The sequence below is a fragment of the Kogia breviceps genome, chromosome 5, assembly GCF_026419965.1.
Source record: "Kogia breviceps isolate mKogBre1 chromosome 5, mKogBre1 haplotype 1, whole genome shotgun sequence".
Classification (NCBI taxonomy): domain Eukaryota; kingdom Metazoa; phylum Chordata; class Mammalia; order Artiodactyla; family Physeteridae; genus Kogia; species Kogia breviceps.
In genome coordinates this window covers 73,545,703-73,566,997 of record NC_081314.1, presented here as the reverse complement: position 1 = coordinate 73,566,997, position 21,295 = coordinate 73,545,703, and the positions used below count along the sequence as shown (strand labels likewise).

The 21,295-nt window shown below is 39.1% G+C and overlaps 1 protein-coding gene across 2 annotated transcripts in view; it reads right to left on the bottom strand.

Annotated features, from left to right (window-relative positions):
• The window catches only part of CCDC50 (coiled-coil domain containing 50), a 62,466-nt gene extending 44,607 nt beyond the window's left edge, over positions 1–17,859 (bottom strand). For both annotated transcript variants that reach the window (XM_059064250.2, XM_059064252.2), the window contains exon 1: positions 17,115–17,859. In XM_059064250.2, coding sequence (XP_058920233.1) covers positions 17,115–17,163 — 49 coding nt within the window. In that variant the 5' untranslated portion in view covers positions 17,164–17,859. The remainder of the gene's footprint in view (positions 1–17,114) is intronic.
• Positions 17,860–21,295: the final 3,436 nt, after the last annotated feature.

The following is a 21,295-nucleotide window of genomic DNA, read 5'->3' as shown; positions in this document are numbered from 1 at the left end:
AAACCACTTGTTTGGCAAGGAGATATATTATAGCTAACCACAGACACACTAGATTGCAGGCAAGTGGGTTTTGAAAATGCTGAGATAATATAAGTCCTCAAATCAGAAGTACTACTTTAATATCACAGACCATCTGCATCATTATCAGAGACCACAGAGTAACTGGGGAACTTATTGGAAAAGTGAAAATGGTTGAGTCAGAAATTTCCATCTGACAGGGTAAAAGGCTGAGGGTGAGAGGAAGACTGAAAAAGGGAAGGAAGGTAGCAGGGTGGAAACAGCAGTTTTTACTCATCCTGGTAGAACTGCTGGATAGAGATAAGCCTTTCCATTAGGAAATATCTGACTCAAGTTTTCATAAATGATTAAAAATACCCACAAACACAAACAACCTCACAAGCTTCCTGGGCTACAGGCATAAACTTTATGGACTGGTGCTCTGAAGCCAAACCTTTTTGTGTTGGCAGTAACAGAAGAAAAAAGTTACCCAAGAAAAATTACAACTCTCCAAAACCCCAAGTGAGGTGCATTCACATGGTCCAATGTTGGATGGAACAGGTATTAGAAAAGACTGCCCTAAACTGAACCAAATTTGTATGTTCTATCCATCCATCATTATTCTATCCACTAGGGTCACAAAAAATTTTTTCACACTATATATGGTAGCCACTAGTCACACATAGCTATTTCTTTAAATTAACCAAAATTAAATTATAAAAATTCAGTTCCTCAGTCTCACTAAAAACATTTTCAGTGCTAAGTAGCCTTATGGGGCTGGTGCTTACCATTTTGGACAGTGAGGGATACAGAGTATTTCTACCTTCACAAAAGTTCTGTTGGACAACACTGCCCTAAACAATAATCACAGTATGACAGAAAGGATAGTGTCAATTTAGACAACCGGACCACTCAGCAGCATTTAAAACCATTTTAATCGTGTGTGTGTGTGTGTGTGTGTGTGTGTGTGTGTGTGTGTGTGTGAGAGAGAGAGAGAGAGAGAGAGAGAGAGAATGCATATTTATATTTTAACCAACAGATATATCGCTTTGCCAGTATGGACAACCAAGGGTCCTGAATATATTTTTAGTCTTGTAGTACTGATTTAACTTCAGAGTGCATTATTTCTCCTATGCTTCTTTTTTCCCAGCCTTAAGGTGGTGGTAGTTTCGCTAACCTCAGCCGGTTGAAAAGAATAAGAGTTGTTGTACATCTATCAAGTAACCACTGTGCAGATACAGTCACAGAAACAAAGTGAACAAATATCCTCTTGGAAAGGAAAGTGAGCTGTTAATTCAATATGGTTAAGGGAATTTGAGTCTGTGAAATACAACTACTACTGAATAACCTACCAGATCTCTAATACCTTACAGATCATTTACCAAAGAACTGTGGATTCTCATTAGCAAATTATTCATTTGTGAATTTCAATTGGCTTGTAAAATTAAACTGATCATAATCAGAGGAGCCTTCTCCTAAAAGTACTGTCTTTGGTGCCTTCCTTAAAGAACAATTACATTTTACATGGGTGTTCCACTTCAGAACAATTCAGGAATATATGAATTTACACAGCAGCTAAATAGGTAATTACTCTTACTATCATAAAAATGATTAAAAAGGAAGCACTCCTGCTTTAAAATGATTCAGTTGATTTCTAAACAGATTTCTAAAATTTCATAATTAAACATAGAAAGATGACTATCAAAATTACAGTTAGGAAAAAATGAAACTCTTAAACAGTGGTAGAATTCTGTAGTACACTGCACAGAGCATTGGTAATGAGATATTCAGTGAATACTTACTGCATACAGAGGCACTATGGTATAACCAAGAGTACGCTTACCTAGATTCTAATCCTGGCTCTAACACTCACTAGATGAATAATCTTGAACAAATTAATATCACTCACATTTGCTCCCCTGTAATATGAGAGTAATAATAACAACTGTAAGTACTTAAGCATTGCAGGAAATTTTCTTTTTTAAAAAAAGTACTCACAAATTATTCTGTTGGAGATAAACCTTCTATGTAGAAAACAACAGACCACTGATAACCACAGGGCTCCTCAAAAGGGTAAATGACAAGCAGTAGCAGACAATTTTTTCAAAGCAATTTTCCACTATGAATATCCTGGCAGTAAAAATTTATTTCTTTTATTTTCACCCCATGTATCCCTAAAGAAACTCCAACCTTCTGTCCCTCTATTTGAATGGCACTTTTCCCGGCACTTAAGCCCTCAAATGGTTTGGCAGCCCTCAAATGGTTTGGTTTCTCTGTTTGCCTTAGCCTAGAAAGAAAAGCCACCCATCTCCTTAAAACTCTGTAGGATAAACCCAGTCATGCCCATTAAAACCCAAAAGATCACATCAAGCCAACTTAAGTACAAGTTTACACCAAGGGAAGAAAAACCATTTTGGTTTATTGGCTTCATATGACAAGTTTCCTTAAGTACTAGCTACTGCAAGTTCTATTTATCTTTGAAATTTCAACTTCTCTTCTGCAAGTAGATACTTTAGCTAGCACTTTCTTTCTCATTAGGATTAGTAAACTCATTTCAATTTCAAAAGATTGAGAGTACAGTAATATTCAAAATTTTTTAAAAAACAAACTTAAAAAATTGCTCATGGGATAAGTAGGTATGGGAAAAATATTCTCTTACAATCTTGTTCCCATAAAGCAAATTGCAACACTCACAGTTCCGCTGTGGTCACAATTTGTCAGAACTCTACACTCATTTCCAGTAATCTTGGATAATGTAAATCTGAAAGTATGGACATAAAATAAATAGGCAAGTCTTGAGAGTTCTGGAATTCTACTCTGATATGCTGCCATATGTTCAATAATTGGTCATGTTTACTGACTAGATTGTGTTTTTCTAAAAGGTGTCTTGAGATCATGGGTACATTCCTAGGATCAACTCAGTTTCTACACTTAATAGGGGAATGCCTCCCCAGAAGACCAGGAGATTTATCTTACAAGCAGGCTTACATTAAAAGCAGATTTTGTCTCCTAGAAATACTCCGTACAGAAGAAGGTAATGACCCAACAGCAAATTGGAAAAAACAAGCCTGTGCTCCAAAGTACACCCAGAAACTTCCTAAGCAGATAACACGGAGTTGTGCATAGATTTTAAGAAGGGATTCTGTCAACCACTTTGGTTCTCCATGCAGTTCATCAGAGGGGATATTTTACTTTATTTCTTTTCTTTTTGAGAAGGAAACCTGTATTCACCTTAGTGGTATTTAAGTTAGATGTGAACTTTTGATGGTTCTCTATTACCAAAGAAGGCTGGACACTCAGTTAGTGCTATGGGAAGAGAGAAGCAAAAACTGAAGTTTAGTAATAAACTCCAATAAGAAAGAAGCTGAGATTTCTTCAACAATACAAAAGTGAACAGAGTACATAAAATGGCATCATGGTTCTGATTTGGATTTTGCCTAATGTTTAAAGAGTATTTCAGAGAAGAAGAAACAACTTTGGAGCTATACAGATCAGGATTCAAATATTGCTTTCTTATTGGCTAAAAGAACTTAGGCAAGTTATTTGATCTCTTTGAGCCTCAGGTTCCTCATCTGCAAAATGAGGATATATGTTGTGAGGACTAAATTAGGTAAGTGAAGGGCCAAAGAAAACATCTGTCACTCAGTAAAAGGAAGTTCAATAAACGGAATTTCCAATTATTACTGGCATAATCAGAGTTAATGAATTCTTATAATTAGTTATTTTCTATTAAGTACTTCTTTTAGTCAGGTCCCACTAAGTCCCTGATTAACACAGATCTATCATTTCTGTAGTATAGAATCTATAATGGAATAAGCAATCACTACTTCCTTTTATGAATGTATGGAAATGTTTCCTGGCAAGGAATTACAATATAATCAACAGTTGACTACACTTCAATAGCTCTTTCTAACTTCATATGTTTTCTCATGAGGGAGAACATGTTTCCTATATGTACACATTGTGGGCCTGAGTTAAAAGGAAATCAATGTGTCTAGAATGTTTAATAAGCTCCACCACTGCAAACTTTTTTCAGTTGAATGTCCAGAATTAGAAAGCAAAGTAGAATTCTATGTGAAAGTCATGTAATTATAGTTTACTAAAATAGAAGAATCATCAAAGTATCACCATCAAGAATGGTAGGAGAGTAGACTGTTGAGAAGTGCAGCCATCAACATCTAAACAAAATATTAACATGTAAATTTAAAATACAGCATGCCTAAAACCAGATGGATTTTCCTAATTTCTGTTCCTTGAATACGCTAGTAAAAGGTTTCTGCCAAATCCACATGGCATTTTGGTATCTTACTATAAGAAATGTAGATATCTCTTTCCCAATTTATAGAAATATAATGGCCTTATTGTAGCATGTAAGGAACAAACAGGTTGAAGTACAAACAGCCCAGTTCTTCATTCCAAATACCAGTCAGAAATTTAGTTCTGGCTCTGTCAGCAGCTCACCAAGTGACCTTTGACAAGTCACTTTCCAAATCAGAACCTCAGTGTCCTGACCTATAAGGAAACAGTCCAAATTATTTTTAAGAACTCCTCCAACTTAGATATAGGGTAGTATGAAATTTAGTTGATTCAGTATAAGCAATATATATTTGTCTCTTGGATACACGCACATCATCTAAAACATCATAACCACAGCCTATATAAAAGACTATCCATACAGGATGACTGTTATGCTAACTTTCTCCTGTACCAAATATTACTTTCTTCATTGCTGTTGTTGGTTTTACTATTTCTACCATACAAAATGGCAAACGTATGCTTTTATCCATCATATTTTATGTATAGTAGACTTAACCACCAATAAATCTTAAAATAACCTTTTGTTCAATCTAGTGACTTATAAAAAGGTAGACTTATCCTGTCTCGACTAGCAGTTCTCACAGAGCCTTCAGTATCATGGTAAAAGGAGACTATGTTATCATTCATTTACTGTCCAATGAACGCAATTGTGGACTGTACTATTTACTAAAAGGTTAACCTGGGGCCAGATGAACAGAGTACAGCCTGGGAAAGCGAACACCCTCAATATTCAGAAGTCTTCTTGAAGATCACCAAATTTAAGTTCAACTAGATTGTGTTCTAAATGCCTTGGATTTCTCTATGTATTGTTCTGAAACTGGCTTCAGTATAGTATATTTGGTTATCCTATAGTATATTTGGTTATCATGTAATTCCCCTGAAGAGGAAGTGAAAGAAAATCAGGGGCAGCCTGCATTCTGTGAACAGGAAGACAAGCTGTCCAAATACCTTTCTGCTCTAGGGGATTGATTCACTTGTCTCACTTGTTTTTTCAGAATTCAAAGTCATTTTGATGATTTTTAAAAACTGCTATAATATCTACCTAGAAGTATAAATTGGTTTTTGTAGCACTGCATGTTTTTAAAACAGTGTTAACTTCTAATACACCATATGAAGCTGAAAGAGACTAAACAGTATGCCCTAATTTAGAAAACCATCCTAAAATAAGTATGAATTAAACATATCCACCCCCAAAGCAAAAATTCTTGAGCTCTTTTGCTCACGCTTTCCCACCCTCTCTTGATCATAAACCATACCAGGTTTATAATCTACACATTCATCTTTTTAGTTTCCAACTCAAAATATTCAGATTCTTCACAATCAGGAACTCTCTAATCAAGAACTTAAAAAATACAAGATACATGTGACCTGTTTAGTTAAAACTTTATAAGAACTTCGACCCCTTTACCTAAAAATAAATCTAAAGGAGAAAACAGTAAACATAAAAATTCTGAATAGAATCCAATACCATCTAAGAAACTAATTGGATCCTTTAGTAACAGCAACAAAATGATACCATATCACAATCCTGGAAAATGTACACACTTGAACTGGGTCTTACTTAACTAAAATCAATCCATAAACAGGTAAGATCATTGCTTCCAAAGGAACCTACTATGTGTTTTGGCCTTGAGTTAACCTTAACACCAATCAGTCCCCTACAGACATTTGATAGATGGGGAAATTTCATGCAACAAAAAGTAAAAGTGATTGCTTCTAATCCTCTCTTCCTATCCCAGTGAATTCATGCAAATGATCATAGCTCTTATTCTAGTGTCATTAGTTCAGTTAGCTCAGATCAGTCTGTCCACTGAACATAAGATGTCAGATACTCTGACAAGTTTTCGGGAGTATCTCCTATGTGTAAGGATCTCCAAGAAGTACTGAGATCAGTCAGCTACCAGTCTTGTCTTGATAGAGAGCTTGCAGACCAATACAGAGGATGAGACATGTTGCTTAAGGAAGTAAGTTAAAGAGATAAACATGAAAGAAACAGGGTAGACTTAACAGAGAATCAGCATTTGAGCTGGGCCTGGGGAGGTGGTGAGAGGATGAGAGGATAGAAATATGCTGTATTTGGATCGTATAGAAGGAAATACCATGCAGAGGATTAGGGCTCAAATAACAATGGTCTGGAAAAAGGAAAAGTTGGAGCATTTTAGGGTAACTTGAACAGTAATAACACTGAGACTGAATGTATAACACCGCATTTTGCAAAATACTTTCATATCCATTTCTTCAATTAACTCTCATGGAAAGTCCATATATTAGACATAGTAAATATTATCTCTAATAAACAGATAAGGAAACTGAAGCTTAGAGATATTGAGTGTTTTCTCTGAGTCCTTACATCAAATGAGTAGGAAAGATGAGATGTGAAACCAAGGCTTAACAAGTCTAGGTTCAAAGTACTTCCTCTTTCCAAAGAAGTCAGTCTGCTTAAGTTAAATTTTATACAAGCTTGCTTTCAATCTGGACAAATTATTTAATGTATCAGTAAACAAGAGCAAATACTGCAAAATAATTCTAGGAGGAGCTCAATTACTGAAAAGATATACAGCAGAAATGTACAGAGTAAAATGGTAGCCTCCTACTCTATTTAAGATGAAGAAAATGATAGTTATATTACATACTGCCAAGTAAGTAGGAATCAGAAATGTGTGCATTTCTTACCTCCCTTCAGTTGCACAAATCTTTTCAACACCCATTCTCCACATTCAGGGGGAATAAATGGGGAGAACCAATAAACAGGAAACAAAAAGAAAACTAACTAATTAAAAGTAGAATTTTCGGAAGCCCACGTATGAAGAGCTAAATGAAACCTTAATTATTCCTACTACCTCCAATTGAGCAGATTTCACTTAGTAATCAATTATGAAATAGAAAACACATTAAGAACCTCAAGACAGTCTATGGGAAACAGGTACCCTTCAGGTTTTAAGTGTCAACAAAAACTTTACATTTCATATCTAGAAAGGGTTTTTTAACAAGGACCTCACTTACTCATCATATCCAACTGCCTGTGGCATTTCAGCAATGCCTCTTGCAGTTGTGTGGTCACCAGCATACACCTATTCTGGTAAAATTATTAGAATCACCCTTTTTACTCACAAAGTGTCTGGGTTTGGCCTATAAATTATTTGGCAGAGCTCCCTTTAAGCCTCAATAATTATCCGAATTTGAGGATCTTGAGCGCCACTGCAACCAAGTTCCTGGAATTCGGGAATGTTAAAAGCACAGTAGGGCTTCCCTGGTGGCGCAGTGGTTGAGAATCTGCCTGCTAATGCAGGGGATGCGGGTTCGAGCCCTGGTCTGGGAAGATCCCACATGCCGCGGAGCAACTCGGCCTGTGAGCTACAACTACTGAGCCTGCGCGTCTGGAGCCTGTGCTCCGCAACAAGAGAGGCCGCGAGTGAGAGGCCCGCGCACCGCGATGAAGAGTGGCCGCCGCTTGCCACAACTAGAAAAAGCCCTCGCACAGAAACGAAGACCCAACACAGCAAAAATAAATTAATTAATTAATAAACTCCTACCCTCAACATCAAAAAAATCTTTTAAAAAAAAGCACAGTAAACTGGAGTCTATCAATAACAGCTCCCTAACCATTTTCTAAACCTCCAGCTTGGCCCCTCCAATATACGCACATAGCCAAAATGATCTTTCAAACATTAGCTCTGTGGAGTTTTAATGGGGTAACTATAAGGGGAAAAGAAAAGAAGAAATGCTTCATGGGTACACTAAAGCCCAATTTAAAATAATGAGGTCTGACCATGGAAAACTGGGAAAACAACAGAAGCAGACATGGCAAGTTAGAATCCAGCAATCACTGACAGGATAAGGAACTGTTTGTAAGCAAAGTCAGAAAGTGATCTGTAAATGCAGACACTGAGAGTGCACAGTCCTTTCCAAAATAGCTGCTGGCAGATGTCAGGCCAAACTCAACGTGCAGATGAGAGGATATGAATCTTAAGTCCCTTGTTTCTCTTCCTCTACTTCTGGTTTCCCATCTAGACAATAAAAACGTTTTGAAAGTATTTGCCAACCCTAACATTCTGTATTTTGATGAATTTCATAATATGAAAGACAAAGCTAATATTTTAAAGTATTTGGTGGGAAGTGCAACTCAAAAATTAGTGAATTTAATACCTAAAGTGAATCATGGACTCCTCTATATAGTCAATAGGCAAAAAAATTTGTTGATGGGGAGGCAATGAAGAGGGAAAGATATCCTTGTAAGTCCTTCATGCTTTTACTATATGCAGTTAAAAGTCCTGGAGTAATGCTAACGGAAAGTGACTCAGTCTTTATGACTCATTGGAAAAATAAAAGCCAAAAAAGTCCAGTGGGGACTCCCCTGGTGTTTGGTCATTGAGAAGCTGTATCAGGACTAGAAATGCCCATCACACACTAAGCCTTCAAAGTTTAGTGGTAAATCAACCTAGGTACTTCTGATACAAGTTTCCAAGAAGATAAAGTGACACTTCATTCATGCAAATGTTCCTAACATGTTTTGAAGAGAGCCAGTAACAAGTAACAAGCTAAGAATCATAAGCAAACTTTTTAGAAGTTGAACTTGTTTACTCATGCACTTCACTCATGAAAGCCCCACAGATCCTTACTCAGAGCTGGCATATGGATTATTCTTACTTTACATAAGATTTCTACCTTGATAATCAATTGTGAAGTCCCTAGAAATTTATATGGAGAACACATTTTCTTCTTTAAAAAAAGTAAAATAAAAATCAGCATGTAAGCCTGTATTTTTAAAAGTCACTACAAAAATAAAACACGCTACGAGTTCAGCCAATAACAGTCCCCAACAGTGCACCGCTATAATTAAAGTTTTGATAAATGTTCATAGTGATAACTGAAATATCAAAAAAGATTAAATAGGGAAGTTTTTTAAATGGTTTCACTGAAATGGTCCCAAAGAAATTATTGTTTTTCCACAAAGTACCAGACAGTAAAGAATTTAAGCTTTGCTGATCATGGTCTCTGTTATAATGACACCATCTCAGCCTTCGCAGCATGAAGGCAGCCACAGACAATATGTAAACAAATGAGCAAATTTATGTTCCAATAAAACTTTAGGCATTGAAATTTGAATTTCATATCATTTTTACCTGTCACAAAACATTCTTCTTCCTCTTTTTTTTAATCATTAAAAAATGTAAAGACTATTTTCAGCTCACTTCTATAAAAACAAGCAGTGGCCCATAGGCCATAGTTTGCAAACCCCTATCTTAGAGGAACTAATTTCAATGACTAAAATGAAAAAAAAAATGCTGCCCATTCTTTAACCCTGATAAAGAAATGAGTTGCCAATGCAAAAGCTTAAAAAATCAGAGTAGGGTAGGGTCAATGCCTGCATTAGGGTGGCCACAATATTCTTAGTTATATGTTCCAAATGTCCATTGTAAGTCGAAGAGTATAATCTAGGTATATAAAACTACAGATTCCTGGGACCATCTCCAAGAGATTCAGCTGATATCAAGTAGGGCAGGAATATGTTTATAGCAAAGCTCCCCACATCATCCTAATGTTGCACAAAGGTTTAAAGACCACTGACATTTTCAAAATATTTATCCGATAAAAGACTTGAATTCAGAATATGTAAAGAATCCTCAAAACTCAATAAAAAGAAAACAGTCTGATTTTTTTTTTTAAAGGCAAAGCTTAGAACACACACTCCTTCAACAAACGATATGAGAATAGGAAATAAGCACAAGAAAAGAGGCTCCAATCATTAGTCATTAGAGAAATGCAAATTAAAGCCACATAAGATAATATTACACTGTTAAAATTTAGATCACACAGCTACAAAACAACAAAACCAGAATTTAAACCCTTAAAAAAATAGTTAAAAATTAAAAAATATATATCATGACAATGTAAAGTGCAGACAAGGATGCAGAGCAATTGGAGCTCACATACATTGCTTGTGGGAATGCAAAATGATACAGGCCACTTTGAAAAAGTTTGGCAGTTTCTTATAAAGCTAAACATACATTCACCATATGACCCAGTAATCCTACCCTAGGTTCTTACCCAAGAGAAATGAAAACATGTTCACCCCCAAAAAAACCTGTATACAAATGTTTACAGAGACTATTTATAACCACCAAAAGTGAAAACACCCCAATGTTTGTCAACCAGTGAATAGATAAGCAAATGGTGGTACAGCCATACACTGGAACTCAGCAATAAAAAAAAACAAAATTACTGATACACACATGATATCAGATGTATTATGCTAAGCGAAAGAAGCAAAACTCAAAAAGCAACTTATTGGATGATCCCATGTATATGACATTTTTGTACAGGCAAAACTATAGGGACAGCAAACACATCAGAGGTTGGTGGAGGTGGGGAAAAGGGTGGAGCAGTCTGGGGGTTATGTAACTGTTCTGTATCTTGATGGCTGTGGTGGGTACAAAACTATACATTTATCAAAACTCAGAACTTCATACTAAGAAGGATGAGTTTTTACTGTACGTGAATTATACATCAATGAATTTGACTAAAAAGAAAAAAACACTGATATACAACAAGCAAGACTGGTTTTACATTGGTTCTGGTTTATCAGAAAGTTTTCAATGCTTTTATGTCAGTGTATAGTTACCAACTATCATATGAAGACCTACATATCTTAATTTGTGTGTGTTTAAATGATAATAATGACCAAAAAAATAGTTCTTTTGAGTGTGCATGTTTGTCGTGACCTTTTAAAAGTAGTATCTAGGAACACTTTTGTACTGTTTTCTAAATTCCAACATCTGGGAATAAATAGTCTAAATAATCCCCAAGGTATATAAGACCAATGATTCTTTGTAGGTCTTATTTAGGATCTAGGGTATCCTAATTTTACAGGTTTGACGCACAGGACACTTTAAAATAGGTCATCAGTTAAAAATATTAATCCAACAGCCCTTCCAGTGGCTACATCTGAAATTGCAAATGTAGCTGTGATAAGGTTTACTTTTTCCCTTTATAGTCAGGGTAGTTAATTTTAAAATACACTCCTGAAAATAAAATAAAAATTAAAAAAATAAAATAAAATACACTCCTGTACTTAGAGAACTGGGATTTCAAGCAGAGTTTACTTAAGTTTTGTGGTATCACACTGCTTTCTGTTACTGAGGCAAAAATTCATTTATCTGAATCAAAACTTCTATGTTCCTGAAAAGAACTAGGGAAAAGACCATAGCCTATGGCTTTCTTTATTTCCTTAATATGTTTAAACTTCTTAAAATGTCCAAGCCTCTAAACATTAGCCCCTTCATCTGAGTGTACCAGAGAAGAAATGCACTTTCTAGGTAGAAAAAAACACTGAGGCAGGAGTATGACCTCCTGTAGTTCACCCAGTAATTCATTTGCTGAATCGAAATAAAAACCTAAAAAAAAAAAAGCTTTTAATTAAAAAATAAAATGAAACCTATGTTAACTCATTAACATTCATATCAAACATTATCCCTAAAATAAGTTGAGAAAAATCTCTGGAATTGTTTTGTCATTCAATGTTTTTATTCCACTGTTTTAAATGACAGTATTAATGAAATACATGAGGAATTATTCTTATGCATCTACAGAATAATTTAAAAGAAAGAGAAGACGAGGGAAAGGGAACAAAGGAAGAGAGAGGAAGGGAGGAGACAGGAAAAGAAGGGGAAGGTGGGAAAAGGAGAGAGCGGGGAAGACTGAGCTGTGTGGATACTCAGTTTTGAACTTTTCTAATTCTAGGCCCCATGTGACAATTTTTAGATACTTAGTCTCAGCGGTTTGATACAACTCACTTTCCCATCCTGGCTCTCAGATTTTCATCTGGAAAATCTGGCTGGCCTAGATCAGTGGTTTTTAATGCTTTCTACTCTGAGATCCTTTTTTAAAATAGCAATTAACTTTACAGTTTCCCACAAGGGAGAAGTTGTCCTTTATGTACGTGTTAAAAAAAAAAAAAAAAAAAAAAAAAAAGCATTTCTCAAATCATTAAGATAATCCTTATTTTACAATTAACAGCTATTTCATTTTTTAAAAATCACGGATTCATTTAAGAAGGTACTGCATACCTACATATAGCAATAAACTGAAAGATGTTTTTTTCCCTTATGTGAGAGGCATTCTGGGTGCACGTATGGAATTTCAAGGGTTCTTTACAACAACTCCTTGAACTCTATAGGACTGCCTCTCCACCACAGCGAAGATAAGAGAAGAAAAAAACATTAGAAAAATAGATTAAAAATTTTTATAAATTTAATAGCGGCACTAAGATACATGATGCCCATGGTTAAAAGGCATTATCTCTGCCCTTTAAGAGCATATGCTCTGAGGACTTTCCTGGTGGTGCAGTGGTTAAGAATCCGCCTGCTAATGCAGGGGACACGGGTTCGAATCCTAGTCCGGGAAGATCCCACATGCCGCAGAGCAACTAAGCCTGTGCACCACAACTACTGAGCCTGCCTGCCACAACTACTGAAGCCCGTGCGCCTACAGCCCGTGCATGCTCCGCAACAAGAGAAGCCGCTGCAATGAGAAGCCCGCGCACAGCAACAAAGAGTAGCCCCCGCTCGCTGCAACCACAGAGAGCCTGCACGCAGCAACAAAGACCCAACACAGCCAAAAATAAATAAAAATAAACTTATAAAATAAATAAATTAAATAAAATACAAAAAAAAGAGCTTATGCTCTGAGAAGGAATATGAAATTATGCCAGAGATAGGATTCCTAAACTAAAAGGGTGCATCTAGTATTCATGATTTACTCATTCATTCATTCACACATTCAAATATTTGCTGAATCTTTGCTGGCTATGTGAAATACCTGAAGCCAGATGAGGGTAAAGAAAAGCAAGACACAAACCTCCTAACTCAAGATCTAGCTGTGGTCTCATTAAAAGACAATAACAACAACAAAAAAAAACTGCTGTGGAATTTTGAAGAAAACAGAAAGTGAGTTTGCCAGATAATGCACCTCTCAGAGACCACCATCCCATTAGATACCTCATGTGCATGTGATAGATATGCTTTAGATCTCTGGGACTACTTGGTTCACTTACTGCACCAGACATCATTTTGTATCTTTCCCCTTAAAGTGCTGGATTTATGCCATTAATTTAATTTACCCCACTATGCCCCTGGGGTGTCCTGGACCTAAAATGAATCAGTGCTTTCTAGGCATATTTCTGAAAATGTATTAACTTTTGTCTTTCACTAGAGAAAAACGATTTGCCCTCAGAAGAGCTAACTACCTTTATTTCAAGAAATGTCTCTACCAAGTGCACCAATTTCAGATGCTAACTGTGACTGCACTCAGGTGCACACGTGCCTGCACACACACAGAGTTAACTAACTTTGGAGATGGTGGAAACTTCCAGTTGAAGGACAGTAAGGATTATATAACACATAATAAAATTTCTTACTGCTGAAAGGAAAGAAAAAAGAAGGTTAGCCCTGGTAGAATATGGGAGGGTTGATACATAAGTGCTCAATGGCTAAAAGTGGGAAAACGCTAATGACTAAAAAACTGCAAAGGAGTTAATAAACTTTAAAGGGTCTAGAAATGGCTCTGATGGACAGGCTACAGCACTCAGACCAAAACTCAAAGATAATGTGAAACCTCTGTTAGATGGGGAAAAGGGCAAGATCAGTGATTGGTGAGCAATTAAAACTAAGTAGAGAGATGGGAACCAGACTGGAGAGAGCAAAAAAAAAAAAAGTGAGGAGTCTGGACTGTGGTTTCAGAAAGAAGATTCAGCAAAGAAGCTAAAATTTACCAAAACTCTAAGCTTGTTAATTAATGAAAAGTGCTCCTTTTTTTTGGTGGGGGGGGGAAGCTCTGATCTAAACTAAAAAACTTTCGGAATATTGTTGGAACCTTTGTCTATTTGAGAATACCTTTGTCTAGCATTCACAAATGGCATGATGCATTTGAGTTACACATCTACTGATAAAAACGTGGCTCAGAATTATTTCAAATCTTGTTGCAGAGAACCTCAAACGTTTCAGAAGAAATAAAGCACTACTACTAAACAATGGCTACTGTATTTCCATTACAAAAAGTATTTAGATGTTCCAAATTTCTGGTTTTAAACCAGAAATAATGATGCGTGTTGACATTTAGTTAGACTTAATTCTTTTCACTGCATAAGAACTCACACATGTCCCTTTGTCTCCTATTTTAAGACAGATTTTCCAAAGTAAAAATACTGCTGTAGTTATTTTTTTTCAAAGGTCTGTCCAAACGATGAATATCTTTGGCCATCTTAAAACTAAATAAGCAAGCATTCGATTTTAACCTAGAAAAAAAAAGTTTTCAAATAGTCTCTTTCCCTGATGTCAGCGGCTACCCATGACCTCTGTTGAGAAGTTCACAACAAAAGTCCCAGGGCTCCCCATCCCCTCCTAAAGAAAAGGGCAGTTGGAAGGGACAGACATCCACTGCATTATTCTTCTCAATCTCTATTGGAATCTACCCCATGATCCCAAATTGTAATTGTATATAAAGGTTTAGATTGATAGGAGAAGTAGAGGAGACAGATTTTTAAAACTGGAGTTTAAAAATCTGTGCCAGAATATTAAGCAAATTATTACTAAACTTCCTTTTCAAACTGAGCTGGAGTTTCAGTATTAAGAAGTCTCAATGTTTGTGTATGTTTTACCCAATCATAGACACCAACTTTATTTTCTTTAATTAGGGTCCAGAAACATCGTTAGGGAGCAACTGGTCATAATTAAGAGATATATTAGGGAAAGATACACTTGATTCGATGTGAATACTTCCCAGATCAAAAACCCACCACCATTAGCACATTCCTAGTTTAGTGTATCACTTCCTTTGATGATCTTTGAACTAGAAAAATCAGATGCTTACAAAGACAATAATCTTCTCAACAATTTCGAACCACCTTCAAAGTAAATCAATACTTAATTCTAACTTAATGAAACAGCCACATAAATTTCCTTACCACTTTACCATATCATGTAAACCCGACTGCCAAACACCATGTTGTGCAAAATAAAAGCAATCCAAATGTGTTAAACTCCGGAGTTTAGCAATGGAAAAATTTTGCATTTACAGATGGAAAGTGTTTGTTGAAACCCTTAAGAAAGAATATAATAGAATAAACCATTCATGTCTTGGTTAGAAACCAGAAGACCTAAGAGTAATATAAATGCATACACTGAAAGTGAGTTTCAAGTTTGTTTCAGGTCACTGACATACAGGGAGCTGGGTAAAATTTTAGCACTACATGACTAATACTTTACATATTAAGGTTGTGTTTGAACTCCAATTCTCATCCTACTCCTCACCCACCCACAAGGAAGCACTCCACACTCCACAAGGATCACTTTTTCTCTAGAGACATCCAACACACACACACACACACACACACACACTCTCTCTCTCTCTCTCTCTCTCTCTCTCTCTCTCTCTCTATATATATATATATATATATATATCTCATACCAGAAAGGTTAAGGACAATCTCAAAGACCTGGACTTTCAAAGTGTAAATTTGCCTTTCCTATCACTCAGACTCCAGACTTGACACAGTGTTAAGAAAAGTTCATTTACACATGAATGCCAGAATCTTCACCAAAGCCAGGTTAGGAACTGAAAGGTTGAAAAATACTATTTGATAAAAATCTCAGGCCTAAGCTCTAACATCCTTCAGGAACAAAAGGACAGGCCCAGCCCAATTAAAAATTCTACAGAAAATCAGCAACACTGTCTCCTAGTGTTTGGAACTTTGGGACATAAAGCAGTCAAGCTTTCTTCGGATTTTGGGGTCAGCCTGAGCACCCACAAGCCCCTTTGAATCAAATCAGGTTGGCAATGAAACATGCAGTTCCAAGAAAGCAAAGCTTCTTATTTTCTATTCCATATTCCCAAGACAGCTAACACCATAAGAGTCAGCTGAAACAAATAACATCCACTACAAAGACAATCTCTGCAAGCCCGGATAGCACTCTGGGACTTCCATGCTTCCTAAGGTCAAAATAACAGCCAAAGATCACTAAAGATTAAGGCGATCCAGCACCCAAGATCTCAGTTAAAAAAAAAAAAAAAATACTAGGTCTGGATGAAGACGAGGAACAAGAAGTCAGTGGGTTACTTGCTAGAAGCCAAGCCAGACCAATACTAATCAATCTTGATTTTTCTGGACCTCAGTATACGGAGCCAGTAAAAATCAAGGTTACAGTGAGTCCCCTGCTCCCCCTTGCTTAGTGCTTTTTGTGAGAAAATGCTTATTTATAGCAGCTTCCCATCCGCTGCTCGCGCTGGGCAGTGCCCAGACTAAACTTTTAAACCTGGAGGAAGGTGGGAAAGTCAGCCAGCCAGACGCAGGGCTAGGAAAAGTAGACAGAAGGAGGGAAAGAGTCAAGTTTCAAAACAAAGGCTCCACAAGGAACTGAACGTCAACCCCTCCCCACTTCCTAGCCTTCAAGTTAGCTAGACTGGGCCTGAATTTTTAGGAACAGAAATAAGTCAGATGTACCCAGCTCTGGAGCATTCACTAAGGGCATTTCTCTTCCCGAGAACCTTTGCACAACCACTTGATGAGGGTGATGCTGACCCACAATCTCCTTACGTAGGAGAAAACTGAGGCTCAGACCTTAAGTGATTTGCCCAAGGACCCACAGCAGAGCCTGAATTCAATACCCTCCCGGCCAGGGCGGGCCGGCACCAGGTGGGCGCCGAGCAAGCGCCGCTGGGGCCGCCGAGACGACGCCCCCGCCGGGAGGAACGCTGGGCTGGGAGCCGGAGGGGCCCCGGCGCGCGCTCCACGGACCGGCCCCTACCTTCTTTGACTCCCGGCAGCTTGGATTGGTCGATGCTGACTTCGGCCATGTTGGCCCGGGCTCCGGGCTGCCCTTCGCCTCCCGCTTCCCGGCGGCCGTCGGCACCGAGCGCGGCCCGGAGCACAGCAGGAACAGCAGCAGCGCCCGACCCCGCGGAAAAGTCCGGCCGGCAGCGCGCGCGGCCCCGGAGGACAGAGCGGGCCGCCGGGCAAGGACTGGCGACAAAGGCGGCGGGAGACGGGCCCCCGGCGCAGCAGGCTGGCGGCCCAGCTGCCCCGCCGCAACCACCTGCTCCCGCGCCCCCGGCCCTGATCGATACCAAATACCCAGAGCCCGGAAATAGACCCGGGCCGACCAGTACGGAGGGAGAGAGGAGACAGAAAGGCCGGCGGGCGGGCGGGCCTGGGTGGGGAGGGGGAGGGGAACTGCAGGTCTGTAACCGCAATTGCGAGTGGCTGGCGAGTGCAAATCGGCTCCCGCGGCCGCCTCCCTGCTGTCTCCTTTGTGCCGAGTGACGCGCGCCCGAGGCTGGGGCCCGGCGGTGCCCCCGCCCCCGCTCCCTGCCTCCCTCCCGACGGAGGGTCGCGTCTGTCGGTGTGGGGCTTTGTGTCCTGAAGGCTTCCTCAAAAAGGCCGCAAGGGTCCCCCAGAACACAGTCGTTACTGTCGCCGGTGTAGTCCCCATTCTGTGAGCTGTTTCCACAGGATGCTTTGCTGTGAGACTGGCTCTCTCGGGCACTTTTTGCCTCCTGGGATTAGAGGAAAGATAATAACATGGGCGTTAAAAACCTCTGCTACAACATACAGAACTAAAGAGCAGCTGATCAAAATCTGGGCCAGTTAGGAGAAGAGAGTGTTCACAGCCAGACGGGGGAACTGAGTCATTCATTCATCAGAAATGCATGAATGTCTACCAAGTGTGATTTTAGGTTCTGAGGGTGATAACAACGTGTGTCAGACATCTCTCTCTTCTGGCATGTCACACATTGGTCTATAATTGTGACATTTTTATCTCCCTGAAATAGCATCTCCTGTCTGCATCTCCTGGCAACAGAATTCTCCCTCCCTATGGGAAGCCCTCCTCAGGAGGGCCTCCTCTCACAAGCTCATACAACCAAAGAACCTCTCCACCATCAGCAAGCTTCCTCCCTCATCCACATACATTCATCTAAGGATGGGTGTGTGACCAAGACAGGTCAAGCAGAATTCTTTTCTGGGATTATTATATAAAGAAGGACAGATAAGCATTCTATTTCTTATGGGGAGGGTTTGCTCTTCCTAGTAGACAATGAAGCCAAACTGAAGACAAAAGCAAAGATAGGAAGACATAGAGATGAAAAGGATGTGTTCTGATGTTACCACAATAGCAAACCAGCTGGTCCCTGGAGCAGCTTGGCTTCCTGCTGCTCTGGATTCTGGGATTTTCCCCCAGCATCCTCTCAATTTAAGCTAGTAATTGTACTATCTTAAACTAGTAAAAGTTGATTTTCTGTCACTCACAGCTCAGAGTCACAGTATGAGAGGCCACGTGTAGGAGGTTTTATTTGGACTTGACGTTGACTAAGGCCAGAGAAAAATTAAGAAAGATTTTCTAGGCCAGAGGGTGGCAAACCGTGGCTCATAGGCCAAATCCAGCCCACTGGATTTGAATGACTGCTTTTTATGTGTTTAAATGATTACATTTAAGTGGTTATAGAACTACAACATAATATTTTCAATTTTGCCACTTGGGACTCAAATTATAAAATATTTTCTCTTGGACCATTTTCAGAAAAGGTTAGACAATCCTATTACTAGGCAGAAAGAACACCCAGTAAATTAAATGTGTAAATAGAAAGGAAGTACTATTAGAAAGGTAGTTTTGTGAAGATTTTTAACTTGCCTGCCTCCTGTGACTTTTTTTTTTTAACTTTCTGTGGTCATAGAGAATATTTATAATAGCAGTATTGTCTGTTTCCCTCCCCCAAACCCATTGTCTTCACTGCTCTGTCATGCTCTGCCCTCGGAGGCTGACATTTATGAATATATCACCAGGGCCTCCTTGCCCTGTGGCTTCTTCCTTTTGAGTTAGACCAACGCACAGCACTGGCAGAAGATCAAAAAAGGGAGGAGAGAAATACCAGGGTGTGTATTACACTCCTTTCCTTTATGCTAGGCCAAAATTTTGGTCATACTGTGTCCCTCTGTCTACAATGCCTGTCTAGAGCCCTCCTTCCCGCTGTTCCAGCTCTCATGGGTCTCTAATAATACCATTTCTTTCCAGTGCCCCTTCAGGCCTAGGATAGTAATGGCTTCACTGCTGTTCCCTTAACCATAGCCATGCCTTTGTAAGTAGTCCCTGCACTTTATTCTTTCCAGTTAAACCGTTTTGAGTGTGGCTTCTGTTTCTTGCCTAGACTCTGACTAATATGGTTAAGATATGCCAAAGGGTCATTGCTTTGTTTTCCTTAAAAATATCTACATTTCTTATGATCTTCATAAGATCATAAGCCATATTCATCTATTCATATGATCTCCACTTCCTATTCTCTCATTCTATCTTTTTTTTTTAAATTTTCACTCCCCTGGACCTCTTAAATTTATTTCACACATTACAAAGAGAAGCATCCTGACAAAGTTATATATTCACTGGCCAGATATAAGGAAAGAAACACAACAGTGGAAGAAAAATTAAGTCTTATGTATTTTTAAAACCAAACCACTAGGAAAATATATTACAGTCTTGAAACAGCAAACAGACAGGCTATATTATCATTTCAAGTAATAAGTTGGTAAAAACACAAGGTCCTTAATAAAACGATAAGGTGCCAGAACTGGGGCAAGAACAACGCATGTCGCAAAAGTAGTATTTGGTAACGGAGGACTGTCCCATTTTTTGCTCTAAAGGAGTCACAGCTTGCTCCTGAGTTGCTTACTTTTTTCTCCTTTGACCTTCGTGTTGCCAAGGGATTGTTTCAACAGAGCTCTGTTATTACAGGGGGCAAAGTAAGCAATACTGGGTTTAGGCTTTCATTCTATTTTGTTTTATGAAAACCAGATTATTCCAAGGCCAGTACTTCGTAACTCTCTTAATTAAGCAGCTAACAATTCCTCTTTCACTCTTCATTCCTGAATACTAGCATAGAGCACAATCACAGTCCTCTTTCCCTTCAAGGGTGAGTGTCACTGCAAGATTGTCTTGTCGCTCGGCTGACTCTGCTGCTGACAGCCTCGGGGCTCATCATGGCTGCCAGTCAGAGGGAAGGTTTGCTTCCCCTACCAGTGTGATAGCGCTTTTTATATTTTTGCAGGGTCTCCAGGCTGAAAGATGTCATGTGTGAGAATTTTAAGAAATGCGCATCCACATCCTGACGGCCAAAAATGAATATCCACAAGGACCCTTTCAAAGTTTTTACCGAAACTACCTCTCCCAACTCTACATCTTAAAGTAGCTTCATGCTCTTGTATATAAAACAAAACCATGCAAAACAAATCCCCAGAAGCCCCCTTTCCTCTTCTAAATTAGTGACCTCATGGATTTTGTTTTATTTCCAGTTTGTGGAAAATGTTGTAGTGATCCTTCTGGTAAACAGGAGGTTGGCAACAAATAGAAACACCTTTCCTCACACTCCACCAGGTCATAAGCAGTTCAGATGAACCTGCCAGCCTGTTGGTATCTGTGTACTAAGATAATTTGGTACCTTGGAGGGCTCTGGTTTGGTACAAGGGAGACTCCCTGTTGCCAGGATAAGCACTTGCCACGTGAAATTCAGGCTCACAAAAACTCTCCTGTGCTGTCTCTGACCCCAATTTTAGCACCAGGTTTTTTCACTTTCTAGGTTTCAAACACAAAGGAACCAGTGTCCAGAGGCAACTGATACAGGCCTTAAACTTGCTGCCATCCTTAATTTCCTCATTCATAAACTTTCCTTAGAAAACCCAAATCCCCATTTCTCTTTTTTTTTTTTTTTTTTTCGGTACGCGGGCCTCTCACTGCTGTGGCCTCTCCCCTCGTGGAGCACAGGCTCCGGACGCGCAGGACCAGCGGCCATGGCTCACGGGCTCAGCCGCTCCACGGCATGTGGGATCTTCCCGGACCGGGGCACGAACCCGCGTCCCCTGCATCGGCAGGCGGACTCCCAACCACTGCGCCACCAGGGAAGCCCCCCCATTTCTCTTTTTAAATAGATTCCTGCCTTCAGC